This window comes from Geotrypetes seraphini, chromosome 3 (assembly GCF_902459505.1).
Source record: "Geotrypetes seraphini chromosome 3, aGeoSer1.1, whole genome shotgun sequence".
NCBI classification, from domain to species: domain Eukaryota; kingdom Metazoa; phylum Chordata; class Amphibia; order Gymnophiona; family Dermophiidae; genus Geotrypetes; species Geotrypetes seraphini.
The window spans coordinates 203,557,522-203,579,243 of NC_047086.1; the positions used below are offsets into that span (position 1 = coordinate 203,557,522).

The window sequence follows — 21,722 nt, forward strand, 5'->3', positions numbered from 1 at the left end:
ATGTGGGTACAAAATCTTGCTCCAGTGGCATTATACTCTTGCACAGCTGGGGGCAATCTATGGCACTGGATCAGGTTTATGTTGGAGGGGTTGCACCCAGCTAGGTACCTTTTCTCATATTTGTTGGGAATACCCCAAAGCGCAAGCTTATTGGAGCTGAGTTTTGGTTCTACTGCAAGGTATGCTGCATGTTGTTTTACCCCTTGATATATGTGTTTTTCTTTTAAATGGACTGGTATTGGGGCTTGAAGAATGGGCCCAAAGGCTGGCGGCTCTGGTAGCCACTGCAGCAAGAGTTTGTCTGGCCTCTTACTGGAAGTGAGCTGATATGTCTTCTTCAGACATTTTGCTGAGTACAATAGATTCTGTTTATTTGATAATGGCGTTGACAGCACTGCATAAGGACATAAGAATAGCCTCACTGGGTCAGACCAATGGTCCATCTAGCCAAGTATCCCATCTTCACGGAGGCCAATCCAAGTCACAAGTACCTGGCAAAAACCCAAATAGTAGCAGCATTCTATGCCAGCAATTCAGGGCAAGCAGTGGCTTCCCCCATGTCCTCCAGGAACTTGTCCAAAGCTTTTAAAAAATCAGCTATATTAACCGCTCTTACCACAACCTCTGGCAACACATTCCAGAGCTTAACTACCGTATTTTCGCGGATATAACGCGCGCGTTATACGTGATTTTACGTACCGCGCATACCCCTCGCGCGTTATATGCCTGAGCGCGGTATACAAAAGTTTTTAAACATAGTTCCCACCCCGCCCGACGCCCGATTCACCCCCCCAGCAGGACCGCTCGCACCCCCACCCCGAACGACCGCTCGCACGCGCTCCCACCCGCACCCGCATCCACGATCGGAGCAAGAGGGAGCCCAAGCCCTCTTGCCCGGCCGACTCCCCGACGTCCGATACATCCCCCCCCCGCCAGGACCACTCGCACCCTCCCCCCGAAGGACCGCCGACTCCCCAACAATATCGGGCCAGGAGGGAGCCCAAACCCTCCTGGCCACGGCGACCCCCTAACCCCACCCCGCACTACATTACGGGCAGGAGGGATCCCAGGCCCTCCTGCCCTCGACGCACCCCCCCCCCCCCCAACGACCGCCCCCCCCCAAGAACCTCCGCCCGTCCCCCAGCCGACCCGCGACCCCCCTGGCCGACCCCCACGACACCCCCACCCGCCTTCCCCGTACTTTGTGTAGTTGGGCCAGAAGGGAGCCCAAACCCTCCTGGCCACGGCGACCCCCTAACCCCCCCCCGCACTACATTACGGGCAGGAGGGATCCCAGGCCCCCCTGCCCTCGACGCAAACCCCCCTCCCTCCAACGACCGCCCCCCCCCCAAGAACCTCCGACCGACCCGCGACCCCCCTGGCCGACCCCGCCACCCCCCTTCCCCGTACCTTTGGAAGTTGGCCGGACAGACGGGAGCCAAACCCGCCTGTCCGGCAGGCAGCCAACGAAGGAATGAGGCCGGATTGGCCCATCCGGCCTAAAGCTCCGCCTACTGGTGGGGCCTAAGGCGCGTGGGCCAATCAGAATAGGCCCTGGAGCCTTAGGTCCCACCTGGGGGCGCGGCCTGAGGCACATGGGCCAAACCCGACCATGTGTCTCAGGCCGCGCCCCCAGGTGGGACCTAAGGCTCCAGGGCCTATTCTGATTGGCCCACGCGCCTTAGGCCCCACCAGTAGGCGGAGCTTTAGGACGGATGGGCCAATCCGGCCTCATTCCTTCGTTGGCTGCCTGCCGGACAGGCGGGTTTGGCTCCCGTCTGTCCGGCCAACTTCCAAAGGTACGGGGAAGGGGGGTGGGGGGGTCGGCCAGGGGGGTCGCGGGTCGGTCGGAGGTTCTTGGGGGGGGGCGGTCGTTGGAGGGAGGGGGGTTTGCGTCGAGGGCAGGAGGGCCTGGGATCCCTCCTGCCCGTAATGTAGTGCGGGGTGGGGTTAGGGGGTCGCCGTGGCCAGGAGGGTTTGGGCTCCCTTCTGGCCCAACTACACAAAGTACGGGGAAGGCGGGTGGGGGTGTCGTGGGGGTCGGCCAGGGGGGTCGCGGGTCGGCTGGGGGACGGGCGGAGGTTCTTGGGGGGGGGCGGTCGTTGGGGGGAGGGGGTTTGCGTCGAGGGCAGGAGGGCCTGGGATCCCTCCTGCCCGTAATGTAGTGCGGGGTGGGGTTAGGGGGTCGCCGTGGCCAGGAGGGTTTGGGCTCCCTTCTGGCCCAACTACACAAAGTACGGGGAAGGCGGGTGGGGGTGTCGTGGGGGTCGGCCAGGGGGGTCGCGGGTCGGCTGGGGGACGGGCGGAGGTTCTTGGGGGGGGGCGGTCGTTGGGGGGAGGGGGTTTGCGTCGAGGGCAGGAGGGCCTGGGATCCCTCCTGCCCGTAATGTAGTGCGGGGTGGGGTTAGGGGGTCGCCGTGGCCAGGAGGATTTGGGCTCCCTCCTGGCCCAATATTGTCGGGGAGTCGGCGGTCCTTCGGGGTGGGGGTGCGAGTGGTCCTGCCGAGGGGGGAGAAGAATCGGACGTCGAGGGGGGGCATCAGGCTTTCAGGATGGGGACAGGACTTCAAGGGGGGACAGGCAGATCTTCAAGGGGGACAGGCAGACCTTCAAAGGGGACAGGACTTCAAGGGGGGACAGGCAGACCTTCAAGGGGGGACAGGCAGACCTTCAAGGGGGTTCAGGACTTCAAGGGGGACAGGCACGGAGAGGCGGGGCAGTGCACCGAAAGTCAGGGCGGGTGAACGGTGAGTCGGGGCAACCAGAGGAGAGTCGGGGCAGTGCACCGAAAGTCAGGGTGAGTCGGGGCAACCAGATGAGAGTCGGGGAGGGCGAAAGGAGAGTCGGGGTGGCCAGAGGAGAGTCGGGGAGAGCGAAAGGAGAGTCGGGGTGGCCAGAGGAGAGTCGGGCAGCATGCGCGTTATATGCCTGAGCGCGGTATAGAAAAGTTTTTGTACATATCATCGTGATTTCTGCGCGCTATACCCCTGTGCGCGTTTTACAATGGTGCGCGTTATATCCGCGAAAATACGGTATTCTCTGAGTGAAAAAATATTTCCTCCTATTGGTTTTAAAAATATTACTCTGTAACTTCATCAAGTGTCCCCTAGTCTTTATAATTTTTGACAGAGTGAAAAATCAATCTATTTGTACCTGTTCTACTCCATTCAAGATTTTGTAGACTTCAATCATATCTCCCCTCAACCATCTCTTTTCCAAGCTGAAGAGCCCTAACCTCTTTAGTCTTTCCTCGTACAAGAGGAGTTCCATCCCCTTTATCATCTTGGTTGCTCTTCTTTGAACCTTTTCTAGTGCTGCTAGATCTTTCTTGAGATAAGAAGACCAGAACGTAATGCAATACTCAAGGTGAGGCCGCACTACTGATCAATACAGAGGCATTATAGTTTTCTAAGTTTTATTTAAAATTTGATATACCACTTAAAAAGTTCTATAAACAGTGTACAGAGTTATAATATAAAATTTTTTAAAATCATTGGGGAATCATAATTAAGACAAAACAGTCAAACACATTGAAACAGGAGGGATAGGGCAAGAAATAAAATTAGCAATAGGACAGAAAAACAATAAGAGTTAACACAATTGGTGGGGAATATGCTCTTCCTTTTTTTGTATTGGTTTGAGAATAGGGATTATATATCATAAGCGTCCTTGAATAGGAATGCTTTTAGATTTGCTTTGAATTGATCAGTGCATGTCTCTTCCCGAAGGTGCAGGGGTAGAGAGTTCCAAAGTGTAGGGGCGGTGACTGAAATAATCCACTTTCTGGTGGTATCATAAAAGAGATGGCATAAAGAAAGATTATTTAGGAGATGTTGGTTACTGGATTGGAGGATCCTAGAAGAGCAGCATTCTTAGACTTATTTACATTACATTACATTAGGGATTTCTATTCCGCCTGTGCCTTGTGGTTCTAGGCAGATTACAATTAGAAAATATCTGGGCAGTACCAGTAGAATTACATTTCAGGATAAGAGTAAGTTACAGGAACAGTAAAGGATTATGATACTTCAATTTCACAGAAGATAATACATGTCACAGAAGATAATACATATAACAGAAGATAATACATATCACAGAAGGTAATACATGTCAACTGAATCAAGTTAAATCGGGTGTAGTGTAAAAGAGTTACAGTACATTCTGGATCACAGACAAAGAGATACTATAGGTGGGTGTTTCCAAAGGCGTTGATTGGGGACTCATTGGGTGGTGGTTAGGGTGATGGGAGATATTTTTTGAACAGTAGTGTTTTTATTTCTTTGCGGAACTCTTTTATGTCTGTTGTTTTGGTCAGAAGTTTTGAGATGTCAGAGTCGATTTTAGCTGCCTGTGTCCCCAGAAGGTTGTCGTAAAGTTTCTTAAGACGAGTACCGTTGAGAGGTGGGTAGGTGAAAAGGTTCTGTGTTCTCCTTCTTCTGGGTGAGAGGTAGTAGTGAAAATGGTTGTTTAGGTAACTGGGTGCCGTGCCGTGGGTTACTTTGAAAATGAGACAGTAGAGTTTGAATTGTGTTCTTGCTTTTATTGGTAGCCAGTGAGATTCTAAGTATGCATTGGTAATGTGGTCGTGTTTGCTGAGTGAGTATATGAGTCTGAGGGCTGTGTTCTGGATGGTCTGTAGTTTTTTTATTGTGTTGGTAGGGCAAGGTAAGTAAAGGCTATTGCAGTAGTCTACAATACTTAGCACAAGGGATTGGACAATGATCCTGAATTGGTCTTTATTAAAGAATTTTCTGATTTTTCTTAGATTTCGCATTGTGAAGAATGCTTTTTGGGTGATTTTATGGATTTGTGTTTGCATTGTGCAGCATCTGTCTAAATGTATACCTAGGATTTTGAGGGAGCTCTGTATTGGGTACTTGATTGAGTTTACTTCCAGTTCAGTTAGGGATGGTTTTTTGTCCTTCTCTAGTAGTAGGAATTTAGTTTTGTCTGAGTTCAGCTTCAACTTATGATTTGTCATCCATTTTTCTACTGTTTCCAATGTGGTTTTCAGGTGTCCTGTGGAGATTGGGTTGTGGATGTCGAATGGAAGGAGGATGGTTATGTCGTCTGCATAGCTGAAAGAAGTAATATTTAGGGCATCCAGGGTGGTGCCTAGGGAAGCTATGAATAGGTTGAAAAGTGTGGGAGAGAGGGGGGAGCCTTGTGGTACTCCGCATGGGTTGGTCCATGGTTCAAATAGAGTGTCTTTTGATTTGACTCTGTATGTTCTTGTTTTAAGGAAGCCTTGGAACCAGTTGTGAACTTTACCTGAAATTCCTATTGCGTCTAGTATCTGGAGAAGTATGGAGTGGTCCACTAGATCGAATGCAGCTGAGAGATCGAATTGGATGATTAGCAGTCTGTTTCCTTGGCTGAGGTGTCTACGAGCTATGTCTAGTAAAGATACCAGGAGAGTTTCTGTACTGTGGTTGGTTCTGAATCCGGATTGGGATGGATGTAGGATGTTGTGGGCTTCTAAGTACATGGACAGTTTTTGTGCTACTAGCCCTTCTATTATTTTGACGTATGTTGGGATAGAAGCGATTGGTCTGTAATTTGATGGGTTATTTATTAGACCTTTGGGGTCTTTCAGTATAGGCGTAATTATGATTTCACCGAGGTCTGGTGGGAACTGGCCTTCCCTGAGTGTTGTTTGCAGCCATAGAGTGTAGCTAGCTTTGAAGTTGGTGGAAGCTATTGCTAGTAGGTATGATGGGCAGTTGTTCAGATCACATGAGGATTTGCAATATTTTTTGTAGAGCCTGTCCAATTCAGACCACTGGGTTGTAGGGAAGTCGGTCCAGGACCTGTCTGCTGATATGGCTTCATCTGTTGTGGGTTTTATTAGAATCTCGTCTATGTTGTTTTGTGAGTTATTGAATGTTGTTCTGATTGAGATGATTTTATTTTTGAAGTGATCTGCTAATTGAGAGGCTGTAGGTGTTAGGTTTCCCTGGGTGGCTAGACATGGTTTGGTGTCGGTGAGGTTTCTTACTAGGTTGAAAAGTTTTTTTGTGTCTGGTTTGTCGGTGCCTATGAGGTTGGAGTAGTAGTCTTTGCGTTTTTCCTTCAGTTTGATTTTGTATTGCTTGATTTGGATTTTCCATTCTATTTTAGTGTTATCTTGTTTCTGTTTTATCCATGCCCGTTCTAGTTGTCTACATTTCCTTTTTAGTTGTAGGAGTTCGGTGTCAAACCATTTGTCTGATTGTCTACATATTTTATTTTTTGCTTTTAGTGATGCTAGTTTGTTCAAGGTCGATTCGCTGAGAGACCGCCAGGTGTTTATGAATTCACTAGGGTTGCTGGAATCTATTGCTGGGTCCACTGCGCTCCAGAATGTGTTGGGGTCGATTTTCTGTCTGATCATAAGGCTTGTTTTGGGAGGAGTGGGTTTATTTTTGTTATGCTCCCAGTTGATGGTGAAGTTGTATTTGTAGTGGTCCGACCATAGGGTAGGTTGCCAGGCGCCGTTGGTGATTTGGATGTTTTGTGTGTTGTGGTTTGGGGATGAGTATGCTGCAATATCGAGTTGATGACCTTTTTCGTGTGTTGGATCAGGATTGAGGATCTGGTACGATAGGGTATTGAGGTATGATAGAATATCTACTACTTGTTTGGAGGTGTGGTCTTCTAGGTGGAGGTTTAAATCACCAAGGATCAGATTATTTGTAGAGGAAAGAGAGTTCTGGAGGATGAACTCTTCTAGATCTTGTTTAGTGGTGTTCCATTTTCCATTTACCATCCCTTTTCTAATAATTCGTAGCAGCATGTTTGCTTTTTTGGTTGCCGCTGCACATTGGGTAGAAGGTTTCAGCGTATTGTCCACGATGACATCCAGATCTTTTTCTTGAGTGCTGATACCCAAGGTGGATCCGGTAACTATGATTTGGATTATTTTTCCCAATGTGCATCACTTTGCATTTGTCCACATTAAATGTCATCTGCCATTTGGATGCTTAGTCTTCCAATTTCCTAAGGTCTTCCTGCAGTTTTCGCAGTCTGCATGCGTTTTTTAACAACTTTGAACAGTTTAATGTCATCTGCAAATTTATTCACTTCACTCATAATTCCAATTTCCAGATCATTTATAAATAAATTAAATAGCACTGGTCCCAGTACAGATCTCTGTGGCACACCACTATTTACCCTCCTCCACTGAGAAAAATGGCCATTTAACACTACCCTTTGTTTTCTGTCCAATAACCAATTCTTAATCCACAATTGAACATTACCTCCTATCCCATGACTTTTTAATTTTCTCAGGAGCCTCTCATGAGGAACTTTGGGCACTATGGGTTCCTTCTTGCGAGTGTGGGCACCTTATTGGACCTGAGGTTCTTATCACCTTAATCAAGTTTCAAGTTTATTATAAATTTGATTAATTGCTTATTCAAAATTCTAAGCGATGTACGAAATAATAAAATTACAAATTTCTGGGGGAAACCAAACAAACGAATAGAACTAACCTGACAAAACATATTAAACAAAAGGAAAAGATGGGGAGAAAAATACAAATTGTTGATAGTAAATAAGACACGTATGGTAAAAAAACAAAAGGAAGGGAGAGAGCAGTGTGCTTCAAAAACATTGGGAAATAGGATTGAGTTGAGGCTCCTAATCAAGTTTTCTAGCTATCAAAGGCATCTTTAAAAATAAAGCTTTTTAACTTGCTCTTGAATTTGTCTAGATTGCGTTCTTCTCTTAAATAAATAGGGAGGGAACTCCATGTTTGAGGTGCTGTGACAGAAAAGATGAATTGCCGCCATGTATTAATGTTTTTGAGTAAGGAAACAATTAATAGATATTGGTCATTTGACCTCAGTAATCTGGTTGCGGTGTAGGGAATCAATAATTTATGAATGAAAGCGGGAGTTTTATAAAGAAGAGATTTGAAAGTTTGCAGACTTAATTTATATGTAATGCGATGAGCAACTGGGAGCCAATGCGCTTTCTTAAGGAGAGGTGCCACATGATCGAATTTCTTAGCTTTCATTGTAAGTTTAATTAAAGCATTTTGAATAATCTGTAAATGTCTGGTTTCATTTTGGGCTATTCCCTTAAACAGAGCGTTACAATAATCGATTTTTGAGATTGCCAATGAATGAATTAATGTGTTAAGTGACTTTGGACATAAAAATTTCAAAACAGAACGAATTTGACGTAGTCTGAAGAAAGTTGATTGAACAATACTACTAATGTGGTCATGATAAGTTAGTTTATAATCAAAAATAACCCCTAGGATCTTAATGCTACTGATCGACTGTAAAGTGGAACCCTTGATAGTGATTGGGAAATTGAGCTTAGGACCATCTTTCAAGGAAAAGAGCATAACAATAAGCGATGTCATGCATATTAGCACCCTGTACTCACACTCAGTGGCTTTCTGACTCAGATGCTAATATATCCATTGCTTTCAGTCAGTGGTTTGTAGGGTAAGTGGGAAGATTTTAGCAGTTTGCAATGATTATATGTTTGTTTCTTTTGTGTTTGTTGTGTTTTATGCAGCTTTATTTGCATTTTCAATAATTAGATAAAATATTTTATCATTTTAACTTCAAAAGTCTTACATTCCCGAATTGTTTTGAAATTCCTTTTCAGTATGCTGACCATAAAATCATTGAGGCAATGCTCTGGTCTTGCAAAGTGCTGTGTCATCCTTGTTCGCTTTGTGGTATTTGATGTGGTGTGTGTAGGTTGATTCTTGTCTTTAGCATCTGGCCTGTCTCTCCAAGATTTCATCCTTCTTCACATTTTTATTTTGAATTGAACGTGTACTACGTGTGAAGAAGAGCATGAATAAGATACCCATGTGAGTAAGTGTGGGAGTCCTGTGATATGAGCTGGAACAGTTTGTAGATTGGTGTAGAGAATGGCATATATATCCGTCTGTCCCCCCTCCCCCCGAGACTATCATTGGAATGCTTTTGTTCCACTTATGTATTCGATAAAAGAGGTTGATGTTGTTAGGAGCCATCAAATCGAGTTCAAGTCCTAACGTCTTGATGAATTACAGGTCTAAAAAGAAATAAGATTTCTAGTAGTCCAGTAAGGTCCTTCGGCCTTCAAAAAGCTAATCAAAATATATATTGTTAGTTCAATAAAAAGTATCATGTAAATGGGAAAAACCTAATAGATATGGAATAGTTGAACTCTAAGGGAGCAGGTATTGTGATAAGTTTCAGTACAGGCCAAGTCATAACGAGGCAATGAGCGCTTTATCTCACTTTCTCTTACTTGATATATATCTCTCAGCCTATTTCTGCTCCTTTTTAAAGATCAGCAACAAAGGGTAAGTAATTCACACACCATGTTATTGCTGTTGCAGCCTACAACAGAGGTGGAGATAAGGAAAAAACTCTCAGGATCACTCTTGGTCTCCATGGACCAGTTAAACGCATCCTTCGGAAGAAAGGACCGGGCCAACAGCGTGCTGACAGTTTTGACTAATACACTGGTTGAAGGTAGGCAAAATATATTGGGATTTGTGGGTTTTTTTGTCAGATTGAAATTGTACCCAATGTAGCGTTCAGGGGGATGTATTGGCCACAGAGACTCTTTGCAGGATGTGCATGCAAGGTGCAGGTAAGTACATTAAAAGTATCATATATGTAGCTGCAGTTTGATTCAACACCCTTATAGAATAACGCAATCGGCTCCAATTTTAGTCACCGCTTATTACTAACTGTACAATCTGTATACGCAGGGTCCACAGTATCTTGATTTAATATTTGTAATATTCAAACTATAAACCCTTCAAACTATTCAAGCAGGATCTTCAGATGTGCCTCCCAAATGGCTTATACTCTTGTGCCAATAGGGCTTCGCTTGTACTCATCAGTGATCCACATCTTGCATTATTTTATTTTAACTGTAAACCTCCTTAAACAAGTGTTTTTGGCAATACCTCAGTATCTTAAGAAATAATTGCCACTTATCTACATTTGTGATAGTAATGTCGGCTCGGGATTAACTTAGAAACATAGAAAAATGATGGCAGATAAAGGTAAACAGCCCATCCAGTCCGCCCTTCCACAGTAACCATTATCTCTTCTTCTCTCTAAGATATCCCATGTGCCAATCCCAGGCTTTCTTGAATTCAGACACAGTCTTTGTCTCCACCACCTCTTCTTGGAGACTGTTCCACGCATCTACCACCCTTTCTGTAAAATAATATTTCCTTAGATTACTCCTGAACCCATCACCTCTTAACTTCATCCTATGCCCTCTCATTCCAGAGCTTTCTTTCAAATGAAAGAGACATCATGTAGGTATTTATACATCTCTTATCATATCTCCCCTCTCCTGCCTTTCCTCCAGATTATACAGATTAAGATATTTAAGTCTGTCCCCATACACCTTATGACGAAGACCACGCACCATTTTAGTAGCCGACTCAATCCTTTTTATATCTTTTTGAAGGTGCAGACTCCAGAATTGTACACAATATTCTAAATCAGATCTCATCAAAGTCTTATAAAGGGTCATCAATACCTCCTTTTTCCTACTGGTCAAATCTTCCCCTATGCACCCTAGCATCCTTCTAGCTTTCGCAGTCACCTTTTTAACCTGTTTGGCCACCTTAAAATCACCACATACAATCACTCCCAAGTCCTGCTCTTCTGTTGTGCACATAAGTTCTTCACCCCCTAAACTGTAATGTTCTCTCGGGTTTTTGCAGCCCAAATGCATGACCTTGCATTTCTTTTTTTGTAATTGTTTATTTTTTGTACCATAAACAGTACATTAAAAAAATCCAATAGCAGGTACAGATAATACAACAGCATAAAGTTCACACATAGTTACATATCCCAACCTATACCATACCACGATAGCAGGATATTGCAGTATGGTGTAGGTTGGGACCTTACATTTCTTAGCATTAAATTTTAGCTGCCAAATTTTAGACCATTCTTCAAGCTTCACCAGGTCTGTCTTCATGTTATTCACACCATCCTGGGTGTCTACTCTATTGCAGAGTTTGGTATCATCCGCAAAGAGATAAATCTTACCCGATAGCCCTTCAGCAATATTGTTTATAAAAATATTAAAAAGAACAGGCCCAAAAACAGAACCTTGAGGCACACCGCTGGTAACATCCTTTTCCTCAGAGCAATCTCCATTGATCACTACCCTCTGTTGCCTTCCACTCAACCAGTTCTTGACCCAGCCCATCACTTTGGGACCCATCCTGTCTGTGTGGAACAAAGGTACATTAGATAGAGTGGGAGCCTGCCGGGACAGTTAGGGAATAATGCTTGAGTACCTGAATAGTTTGTAATCCGCATTGAATTGTAGGATATGCAGAATATAAATTATAAAAAATAAAAAAAATCTAAATACACCACATCTAGTGCACTCCCTCTGGCCAATTCTCTGGTCACCCAGTCAAAGAAATTGATCAGATTTGTCTGACAAGACCTGCCTCTAGTAAATCCATGTTGCCTTCGGTCCTGTAATCCTCAGGATTACAGAAACCTGACCATTCTCTGTTTTAATAGTGTTTCCATTAATTTACTTACCACAGAAGTCAAACTTATTGACCTGTAATTCCCTACTTCTTCCTTACTTCCACTTTTATGGAGAGGGACCACATCCAAAAAACAAAAGGAATTGACCCTGAAATATCCACAAAGAAGAAAATCCAGAGAAAACCAAAAAAACTCTGTGGAGTGACGATGTTCCTAAATGGATTTTATTTGAAAGTGTCAAAGTTCCAAAGGTACACTGAAATCATCCACATAAAAATAAATTCATCCACATAAAAGCCTTAAAGGACCTAATCCGCTAGGGATACAGGACCCAACACGGTCTGCGTTTCGACAAAAAGTCTTCTTCAGGGGTCCCTGAGGGTCCTATAAAGGTGAGTACGTGGGAAAAAATTGTGTGGTGAGCCGGAAGTGAGACACTGCTTGCATTTGCAATGGAAAGGCCCTTTCCATGTGGATGAATTTATTTTTATGTGGATGAATTTATTTTATGTGGATGATTTCAGTATACCTTTGGAACTTTGACACTTTCAAATAAAGTCCATTTAGAAACATCGTCACTCCACAGAGGGACCACATCCACCCTTCTCCAGTCCTCTGGTACCACTCCCGACTCTAGAGACTCATTGAAAAGATCAGTCAGCGAAGCCAGAAATCTTCATTTCTAAAAACTATATCTAAACTCAACATCATGCAGCCATAGCCACCCATTTAACTCGTACACTGGAAAGATAACACAAAACTGTTTTGGCTGGTGGTCCCTACAATGTTCAATTCAGAAATATGAAGAGACCATTATACTACATTTCTTCAACGTCTCCCAAATCAATAAAACATGGGCATCTTTAGATAGATACTGCAACATTCCATGATTATGTAATACCTTAAAACTCACATCACATGTACTTTGATTGTTCAGCATTAAGTTAATTTTTCATTCTTATTGTTATTGTTTACTTGTTAATACTTATATTATGAGTACAATTGCAAGTCAAGTTTTCAGGATACCCAAAATAAATATGCATGATAGATTTGCATAGAATGGAGGCAGTGCATGCAAATTTATATCTCATGCATATTCATTGCGAGTATCTTGAAAACCTGAATGAATGAATGGGTTCTGAGGACTGGGACGAGAACCTTTGACTTATAGAATGCTTTAAGTTACATGCATGTCTTTGGCACTTAGATGTGAGCATTTATACCAGCTTGCTTTTTAAAAAAAATTTCTTTATTAATTTTAAAGCCATAAGTAAGTGCAAAATAAAATACAATCATATAACTCTATAAAAGCACTTAAATACAATTACAATTATAATCTATGACAAAAAGATTATCACCCCCTCCCATAATTATATCCAAGAACTACACTTATATTGAGAACTGAAAAATACATTCCAACGCGCCCTCCCACCCACCCACCCTGGACGTGTATGGCCATAGGGCATAATCAGCGATCACTCTTTGCAAAATTTTGTCAATGGCTCCCAAATCTTCAGAAACTTCTTATACTATCCCTGATGTATGGCCATAGTATATACCCAATTAAACTACTGTGATATTCTATAAAGAAAAGTAAGCACTTACATTCTTTATACAGTAGAATAGACTTCTTTCAGAATTAAATTTGTACATTTTAAGTATGTCATTTTCATTATGTATGAGAATTTATAATCTGACTAGCTGATAGGCGGAGTAGAAATGTTTAAAATAATTCATAAATAAATGGGGGACATCCCAAAAAGTTGTTTAAATGTAAGAGTAACCAAAAGAAACCAATAAAGTATCTGGATAGAGCTAAAACCTTATAAGGTGAATTTTTCTGGTTTGTTGTGTTCCTTGAGAATGTTTACAGTAAAGTGAATTTGAGAAATATAGTTCTAAGTTCTAAATTTAGGTAATGCTTTTCTAAATATGGTACTTTATGGAAACCAGACTTTCAAATTAGAGATGCTGTGGGTGAGCATATAAGGAAGTGACATAGTGTGAGAGACTAGGTCATAATTATTGGTGTTTCCTTAGCATCCATAGACAAAAAAGAAGAAGAGAAAAATCCCTAAAAAACAAAGCACAAAGTAAAAAAGAAAGTGGGGGAGGACCAATACAGTTCCAACTCAAGGTTAAAAAGCAGATATGTATTTCAGCGCAGAGGTGCCGGCTTCAGGAGTCAACAAATCAGACCAGATGGGTATGGATACCAGTGTACACAATCTCATACAAATACTTTATAAGATGTCAAGGAACAGTCCAACTAATAAAAAATACATTTTAACCCTGACTTAATATGTAGATATAAAACAAAACCATAAAGGAAATAAGGTAATACCTTTTTTATTGGACTAACAATGCATTTTATGATTAGATTTCGAAGGTAGCCCTTCTTCAAATCAGAAATAAGCAAATGTTGACAAATATCAATATATATATATATCAGTATGGTACTTTATGGAAACCAGAAATGCTGTGTGTGAGCATGTAAGGAAATGTCAGAGTGTGAGAGACTAGGTCATGATTATTGATGTTTCCTTAGCATTCACCTTGAGTTGGAATTGTATTGGTCCTCTCCTACTTTCTTTTTTGCTTTGTCCTTAGCACCTATAGCAGACCAGTCCAGAACCTGTAGCTCATGTCAGTCGACCAGTGACAGGAGAGAGAGAAACAAAGTAGTGCTATGTGATTTGCCTCTTTAAGGGCACCGTGCAGCCTTAGAATGCTCAGTATTTCTGTCCCCAGATGGTGACCGTACATCGTACAGCTCCTGCACTAGATAGGCCTGATAAACTAAAAAAAAAACCACAAAAATAGTAACTGGTTATGTCGAGCTAATCTTCCTCACAACAGATAAGAAGGGGCTGTAAATGAAGAAGAAAATTGTTTGGGAAATACTTGGATGGGTCTGACCTCTCACTCCCCCTTTTCCCTGGGAGGGATCTCATGGATCTAGGTTGCCTCAGTACAGAAGTTATTCATTATTCATTAAGGAATTATATTGGAATACTCAGAGGAGTCTGAATTCCTTCCCTCTGTACAACCCTCTTGCCATCGCAACTTCAAGATTTGTCTTTAAGAACGTATATCTTTTTATTATCATGTGTCTTCCCTTTCAAGACTGGTCTCCCTATCTCAAGAAAGATATAATGGCGCTAGAAAAGGTTCAAAGAAGAGCGACCAAGATGATAAAGCGGATGGAACTCCTCTCATATGAGGAAAGACTAAAAAGGTTAGGGCTCTTCAGCTTGGAAAAGAGACAGTTGAGGGAAGATATGATTGAAGTCTACAAAATCCTGAGTACAAGTAGATCAATTTTTCACTCCATCAAAAATTACAAAGACTAGGGCACAACTCAATGAAGTTACAGGAAGATACTTTTAAAACCAATAAGAGGAAATATTTTTTAACTCAGAGAATAGTTAAGCTCTAGAACGCATTGCCAGAGGTTGTGGTAAGAGTGGATAACGTAGTTGGTTTTAAGAAAGATTTGGACAATTTCCTGGAGGAAAAGTCCATAGTCTGTTATTGAGAAAGACATGGGGGAAGCCACTGCTTGCCCTGGATCGGTAGCATGGAATAGTGCTACACCTTGTGTTTTGGCCAGGTACTAGTGACCTGGATTGGCCACCGTGAGAACAGGCTACTGGGCTTGATGGACCATTGGTCTGACCCAGTAAGGGTATTCTTATGTTCTTACCCGTGTTTCCCTGAAAATAAGACCTAGTTCATTTTTTGGGCCCTAAATTAATATAAGACAGTCTTATTTTCGGGGTAGGTCTTATTTTTTCATATACAATGATCATCTCTCCCTTACTCTTCTCTACCCCAATTCTTCCTCTTTCCTTTCTCTCCCCCACATGTGCAGCATCTTTCCTCCCCTCTCACTCATCCCCTTGTGTCTTCCCTCTGCAGCATCTTTCTATCCTTCCCTCCCTCCCATCCCCCGTGCATAAGAACCTTTGCATAGCGTCTTTATATCCCTCCCTCCCATCCCTTGTGCAGCAGAACCCTTGCACAGCTTCTATCCATCCCTCCCATCCCCCCATGCAGCAGAATCTTTGCACAGCATCTTTCTATCCCTCCCTCCCATCCCTTGTGCAACAGAACACTTGCACAGCTTCTAACCCTCCCTTCCTCACATCTCCCATGCAGCATCTTTCTCTCCCTCTCTCCCATCCTCCCCCACTGCGCAGCCAACCCCCCGCTGATCCTTCCATCTCTCCCTCCCATCTGAACCCTGCCGACCGTGAGACCGACATACCTTCTTCCAAACGGCAGCATCAGCAGCAGTCTAAACAGGCTGCTTCATGGCCTTCTCCCACCGGGGCATTCTTCTGCTGCATCACTGATGATGTCATCAGCATTGCGGCACATAGTATGCCCCGGCAAGAGAAGGCTGCGAAACAGCCTGTTTAGAGTGCTGCTGACACTGCCGTTTGGAAGAAGGTATGTCGGTCTCGAGGTCAGCAGGGTTCGGATGGGAGGGAGGGATGGAAGAGTCAGCGGGGGTTTGGCTGAGCAGCCGGGGGGTGGGGTGGGGGGTGGGGTACGTGGTGGGGAAAGCGCTGCTGCTGGCGAATCCAGCGCTTCAACTAGGGCTTATTTTTGGAGTAGATCTTATTTTCAGGGAAACACGGTAATAAAAGAGGGCACTGCTTGAAGTTCTTCTTGAAGTGTATCAGGGAATTTATAAAACCTTAGGTGCTTTTTTTTTTTTTTTAGCAAATAGCAGTAAAAAGTGGCCTAAGTGCACCCATATGCTTTTCTTTCAGTCTGGAGTCCTTCTTCCTGGGTTTCTCATGGGGTAACGAAGTTCCTTCCAGAGCAGGCCCTATTATCATATCTTTTCCACCTTTGTGGTCATTGCACTACCACAGCCCTAGTTATATACTTCATGATTGGGAAGTGTCCTTTCTGTGCACAAAATCCTAAACTTGTAGTCTTCCTTTCTCTTTTCAACAATTTCTGTATTGCCCACCCCCCGAAAATAGTTTCAAGCATTTCAATTTCTGAGGTGCTCCATCTGGACTTTCTGAAGATTCCTGGATACCAAATGTCAAGAAGTAGCAAGAGAGAGGAGTATTAGAATAACTGTGTCTTCAATGCACTGGAGAAGATTCCTAATCTTTTTCATACAAGACAGAAGTTTAGCCTTGCAGAGATTCTTTGGGTTCCAAGAGAAACTTCTTTGGCATGGTTCTAACATACACTGTAGTTATGTTGACAGTTGCTGCAACAATGTCTTAGCCAATGGCAGCTTCCCAGAAGATTGGAGACAATTTCCCAATGGATCATGGTCTGATTCTGGAGAATGCTATAGGGACTGGTCTGTTAGGGGTAATTTCCTCCCTTCTTGGGTAACAGACTAATGGGGCATGGTGGCTAAAGGTACTTCTATAAGCTCTAGGTGGTTCTGGGATCTGAATCCTGCATATCTTCTGTCCTGCCTTACCCTGCTTCGAGTCACTGTGGGGGGTTGTGGTTGCAGTTAGCAAAAAAAGCCTTCCAGTCTGCTATATGGGAAGCTGGGATACTGCCTCAATTTGAAGCTCAGTCAAGGAGTTTGATCTATTCATGTTTCCTCTCCTTCCTTTCTTCATATTATTCCCAGTGTGTCCAGAGATAAGAGGTATGTTATGCTGCAGTTCACTAGGTCCGAAGAAATGTCTCTCCTGGTTGCCATTTTCATTAGGCAGCTTCTGGGGAGAGGATCAAGTAGAGTTTGTTCCTCTTCCCCGCCATCACAAAGGATTTAAGTTAGACCTAGGAGAAGTCTATAATGAGTGATGGGGGAGTAGGTGTGGACCTGGGGGAGACAGGAAGGGGGGATCTTGTTTCATTGAGAGGGTGGGAGAGATGGGGGGGGGTCAGAAGGAGATCTTCATCTTTTTCCAAGAGAGGGAGGGAGGGGAATCTGAATCGGGGAGTAGACAGCACCTGTATCCCTTATGTGGGTCTTGGCCGATATTCAGCTGGGGTCTGCATAAGTGTCCTACATGGGGCCCAGCTGAATGTCAGCTGGGACCTGTATGAGCTTTGGTGGCCAGCATATACCAAATTAGTCCAGATATTCAGTGCCAGTGTCCGGACATGGCCTGGCACTGAATATCCAGAGTTGATTCTGTCCGCAGCAGTCATTTAAAAAAATAAAATAAAATTCTGACTGCTGCCAGCTGAATATCTGCTGTTTGTTTCTCTGTCTCCATCCATGGGTCAATGTATATAATCCACAGGTTCTGGAATGGTCTGGTAGAACTAAAGAAAAGAAAATTATCAGGTAAGATGTAATTGCTTCTTATGCCAATTATAAATAAGATGACAAGAGGGGGTGTCCAATGCTGGGACTTCTTCATGTTCATTTGTTTTTCATATGATACCAAGGGGTCCTTTTATCAAGCTGCGGTAGGGGTTTAAAGCGTGTAATACCGCGCGTTAAACCGCCTGCCGCGCTAGCCGCTAACGCCTGCATTGAGCAGGCATTAGTTTTTTTAGCTGGCCGCGGGGGTTAGCACGTGATGAAATGTCCAACGCGCTAACCCCGCTAGCGCGGCTTGATAAAAGGACACCCAAATTGTGTCTTGTCAAGTATACCACAGGAGCTCACGGATCTTACAGAGAAAGATATTGTAGACAAATACCTGAAGTAGCAGATGAAATTAAAGAAAGATGGGTGCAGGTTAGTGCACATAGGACATCCATCTGTGGGTGATCTGCAAATGTACAGAGACTGTTCAGTGACCCTAGACATACATTTTTGAGAGCTCTTGTTTGCTGAAGAGCTGAGAGGCAGTGGAAACTGATGTTGCTCCTTTTGACTGCAGAGCTTGAAGAATCACAGAGGAAGTGCCCTCCTTGCTGGTACAAGTTTTCAAACACCTACTTGATCTGGGAGTGCTGCCCTATGTGGCTGAGGCTGAAGGAGATTGTGAACATGATTGTCATGGATCCCTTCGTGGACTTGGCCATCACCATCTGCATTGTTTTGAACACTCTGTTCATGGCTATGGAGCACTATCCCATGACTGAACAGTTTGAACATGTGTTGTACGTGGGAAACCTGGTGAGAGGTTTTACTAAGCTTATCTTTTTCACTTTAGCAAAGGAAAGATAATTATACAACAGGGCACTTAATCTGTGAAGGCTCATCAGTGCATATATATTGCACCTGTTTTAAGGAGACAATGTACAGTATATTATGCCTGTATGCCTCTCTGAAAGCATCCTCAAAGTTATTCCTGCTGTGAGGCACAAGTACTTTTGTGCATGTATGTGTCAGTAAGAATTGATGCTTAAAAATGTATTTTATACACTACATGTATGTGTACCAATTAGGCCTTCATTCTGCCCTTTCTCCACATCTGTGTATCACATAAAGATAGGCTCTGTGGGGTGGATATTCATCCAGCGGCACTCACTGTTTTGTTGATTACCACCAGCATTATACCCAAAATTTCAATTAAGTGTGAAAATCAGCACGTAACTGGCTTAAAGATAGGACTGACTTTTATGTGGTCCTATTTATGTAGTTATTGTGGCTGGTTAAGTGCTGACTTCCTTGTTATCAGCAGCAGATGAATCAAGATGCATTGGTTAAGTTTATCCACTATCAGATGGAGATAGAGAGCACCAAATTGTGATCCTTGGCCATAACCATGCCTCTCTTCCTGGTAAGTCTACTGTTCTAAGCTACTTCTCAAACTTACCCTATGACACTTGCTCCCAGGCAATTTTGAACATGCCACCATTATCTCACAAACCTGACTAGTCTCACCAATCTGTATTAGGTGCCATTGACTTGTGTTTGAATCCTAGCGACTTGATCTAAAAAATCGGTTTTGTTCGATTCCAGTAGTTTCCTCCAGCATTATTTTCAACTTGTCCAGCCATCTGATTGCAGGTCACCCTCTTCGCCTGGTTCCTTCGATCTTCCCAAACATGATGTCCTTCTCCAATGATCCTTCTCTTCTGATAGTGTGACCAAAATAAGACTGTTGTAACTTCATTATTTGAGCTTTGAGTGACATAGCCAGTTTGATCTCTTCCAGAATTGATTTGTTAGTTCTTCTGGTGGTCCATGGCATGCATAAAATCCTTCTCCAGCACCCAAGGTCAAATGAATGAATCTTCATTATGTCTTGTTTTTGTAGTGTCCAGTTTTCGCAATCTAGAAAAATCTCTTATATCTAGGATAAATCTTATTGTCCATTAAGGAGGTGCCTTCCCCTCCCTCCCCATGAGTTCTGTGCACTACCTCCTCCTTCTAATACTGACTTTTCTCAGTCTCTCTCTTCACCCTAAACCACTTAACTTCATACCACCATGTCACTCACTCTTTGAATTCACCACCTCACCCTCCCTTCTGTACACCACTCTCTTCTCAGCCCTACAGCTTCAACACATTCTTCTTCTAAACCAATCACCTGTAGTTTAAATAGAAAGAAAAGATAGGAGGTTTACACTTACTTTTGTTCTTCATTTGTCCCACTGTTTCTGCTCCATCACTACATCCAACATTTCTCCCTCTTCCCCATGCATATGTACCTAGGGCCTCTCTCCCACCACTATGTCCAATATTTCTCTTTCCCTCCCTATGCCCAACAATTCACCGCTTTCATTTCCCTCAGACACCCATGCCCAACAATTCTCCCTTTCTATTCCTTCCTCCACCTCAGCATCTGTTTCACTCCCTCTCATGTCCCAAGTTCATGCTCCCCTCCCTCTATCCATCTCTCTTTTCCTTTCACTCACACACCCATGCCCAACAATTATCCCTTTCTATTCCCTTCCCACCTCAGCATCTCTTTCTCTCCCTCCCTCCATTGTTCTATGTCCCAAGTTCATGCTCCCCTCCCTCCATTCTGTGTCCTAAGTTCATGCTCCCTCCTTTCTTCCTTCCATCTTTTATCCAAAGTCTGTGTTCCCTCCCTTCCTTCTGTGTCCTAACGCGACCATGCTTCTCCATTCCTGTGCCAATGCGCCCCCCTCTTCCTCCCTTCCTGTCCCAACATGACCCTTCTCCATCCTTCCATGCCCCAACACGCCCCTCGTCATCCTTCCCTCCATTCTACATCCCTTCCATTTTCTGAGGACTATACTGTAAGGATCCTTTAGAGATTCAAGCAGAAGAAGCAGTTCTTCAGCATCAAAAAAGTGCACTCGATAGTATTCTATATCTCCAGCAGGAGGATGGATGGCTTTTCCCACGCTCCTGAATTGATCTGCAGCTGGGCTCCTGTTTTGTTTATATGTCTTGGTTGTGCCTGGGGGGTAAGGCTAACTGGATGCCTAAGGAGATGTATCTGGGGGAGCCAGGTCAATGCCCCCCCTCCCAAGCCCTCCATCTCTGTAGTGGCTGCCTGCTCTGCGTTCCCTCCTCACATTTAAAAAAAAAAAAATCAATTCCAGCAGAGCCAGAAAACAGGCAAAAAAAAAAAAAAATTAAACAAGGAGTAAGCTCTGGCAGAGTAGAGGATAAACCTCTCTGAGGCAGAAGGGGCTGAGCACTTCCTTGGGTAAGTATCTTAAATGAAAGGAAACAGTAACCACAGTAGGGTACAAGCAGTTCCTACTGGGAGTTCTTCCTTGGTGCAGGCCGTCGAGGGAACTTACAGCTGACTCCAGGACCGTTTTTCTCATGGGGAGGGAGGAGTCCAGGGTCACATTGGACTCCATGGCGGTGGAGTCAGCGAATGCTGTTGTGGTAAGTGGCAAACAATGTCTGGGCAGTGCGGCTCCTGCATGCCGGACAGGTCCCTGCAAGGTATGTGGAGCCCGACAGAATTGGTCCATCAATCGACTGGAATTGCAGGCGGTACGTTTGGCCTTGTCTTTTTGGACACTTCTCAGAGACAAGCTGATCCATGTGTTGTTGACAATGTGACGACGGTGGCTTATATCAACCAACAGGGGGTACCCGCTAGAGGATGACATGGGAACAAATTTGTCTCCATCCCCGCATGAACTCAATTACCCCATCCCGTCCCCATGAGTTTTGTCGCTGTCCCTGCCCCGTTTCTGTAAGCTCTGCTTTAACTGCTGTGGCCGGGCCCGTCCCCGAGTAGGTGGGAAACACCGGCCCGGACCACAAGCAAGAATTTTAGTACGCCTTTTATATGGTGGTGAAAGGAAGACCCGGATACCGGATTCCTTGAAAAACAGTACCAGGTTTATTAGTGTCCCAAAGTACACAGAAAAGAAAACAGAAGCAAAAAGAAAACATTCACCTTGGTTGGTTACAGT

At 43.9% G+C, this 21,722-nt stretch overlaps 1 protein-coding gene across 6 annotated transcripts in view; it reads left to right on the top strand.

The window, feature by feature from the left end:
• SCN8A (sodium voltage-gated channel alpha subunit 8) overlaps positions 1-21,722 on the top strand; it is a 411,930-nt gene that overhangs the window by 257,722 nt on the left and 132,486 nt on the right. For all 6 annotated transcript variants that reach the window (XM_033938385.1, XM_033938386.1, XM_033938387.1 and 3 more), the window contains 2 exons: positions 9,332-9,467; positions 18,305-18,543. In XM_033938385.1, the coding sequence (XP_033794276.1) occupies positions 9,332-9,467; positions 18,305-18,543 (375 nt within the window). The remainder of the gene's footprint in view (positions 1-9,331; positions 9,468-18,304; positions 18,544-21,722) is intronic.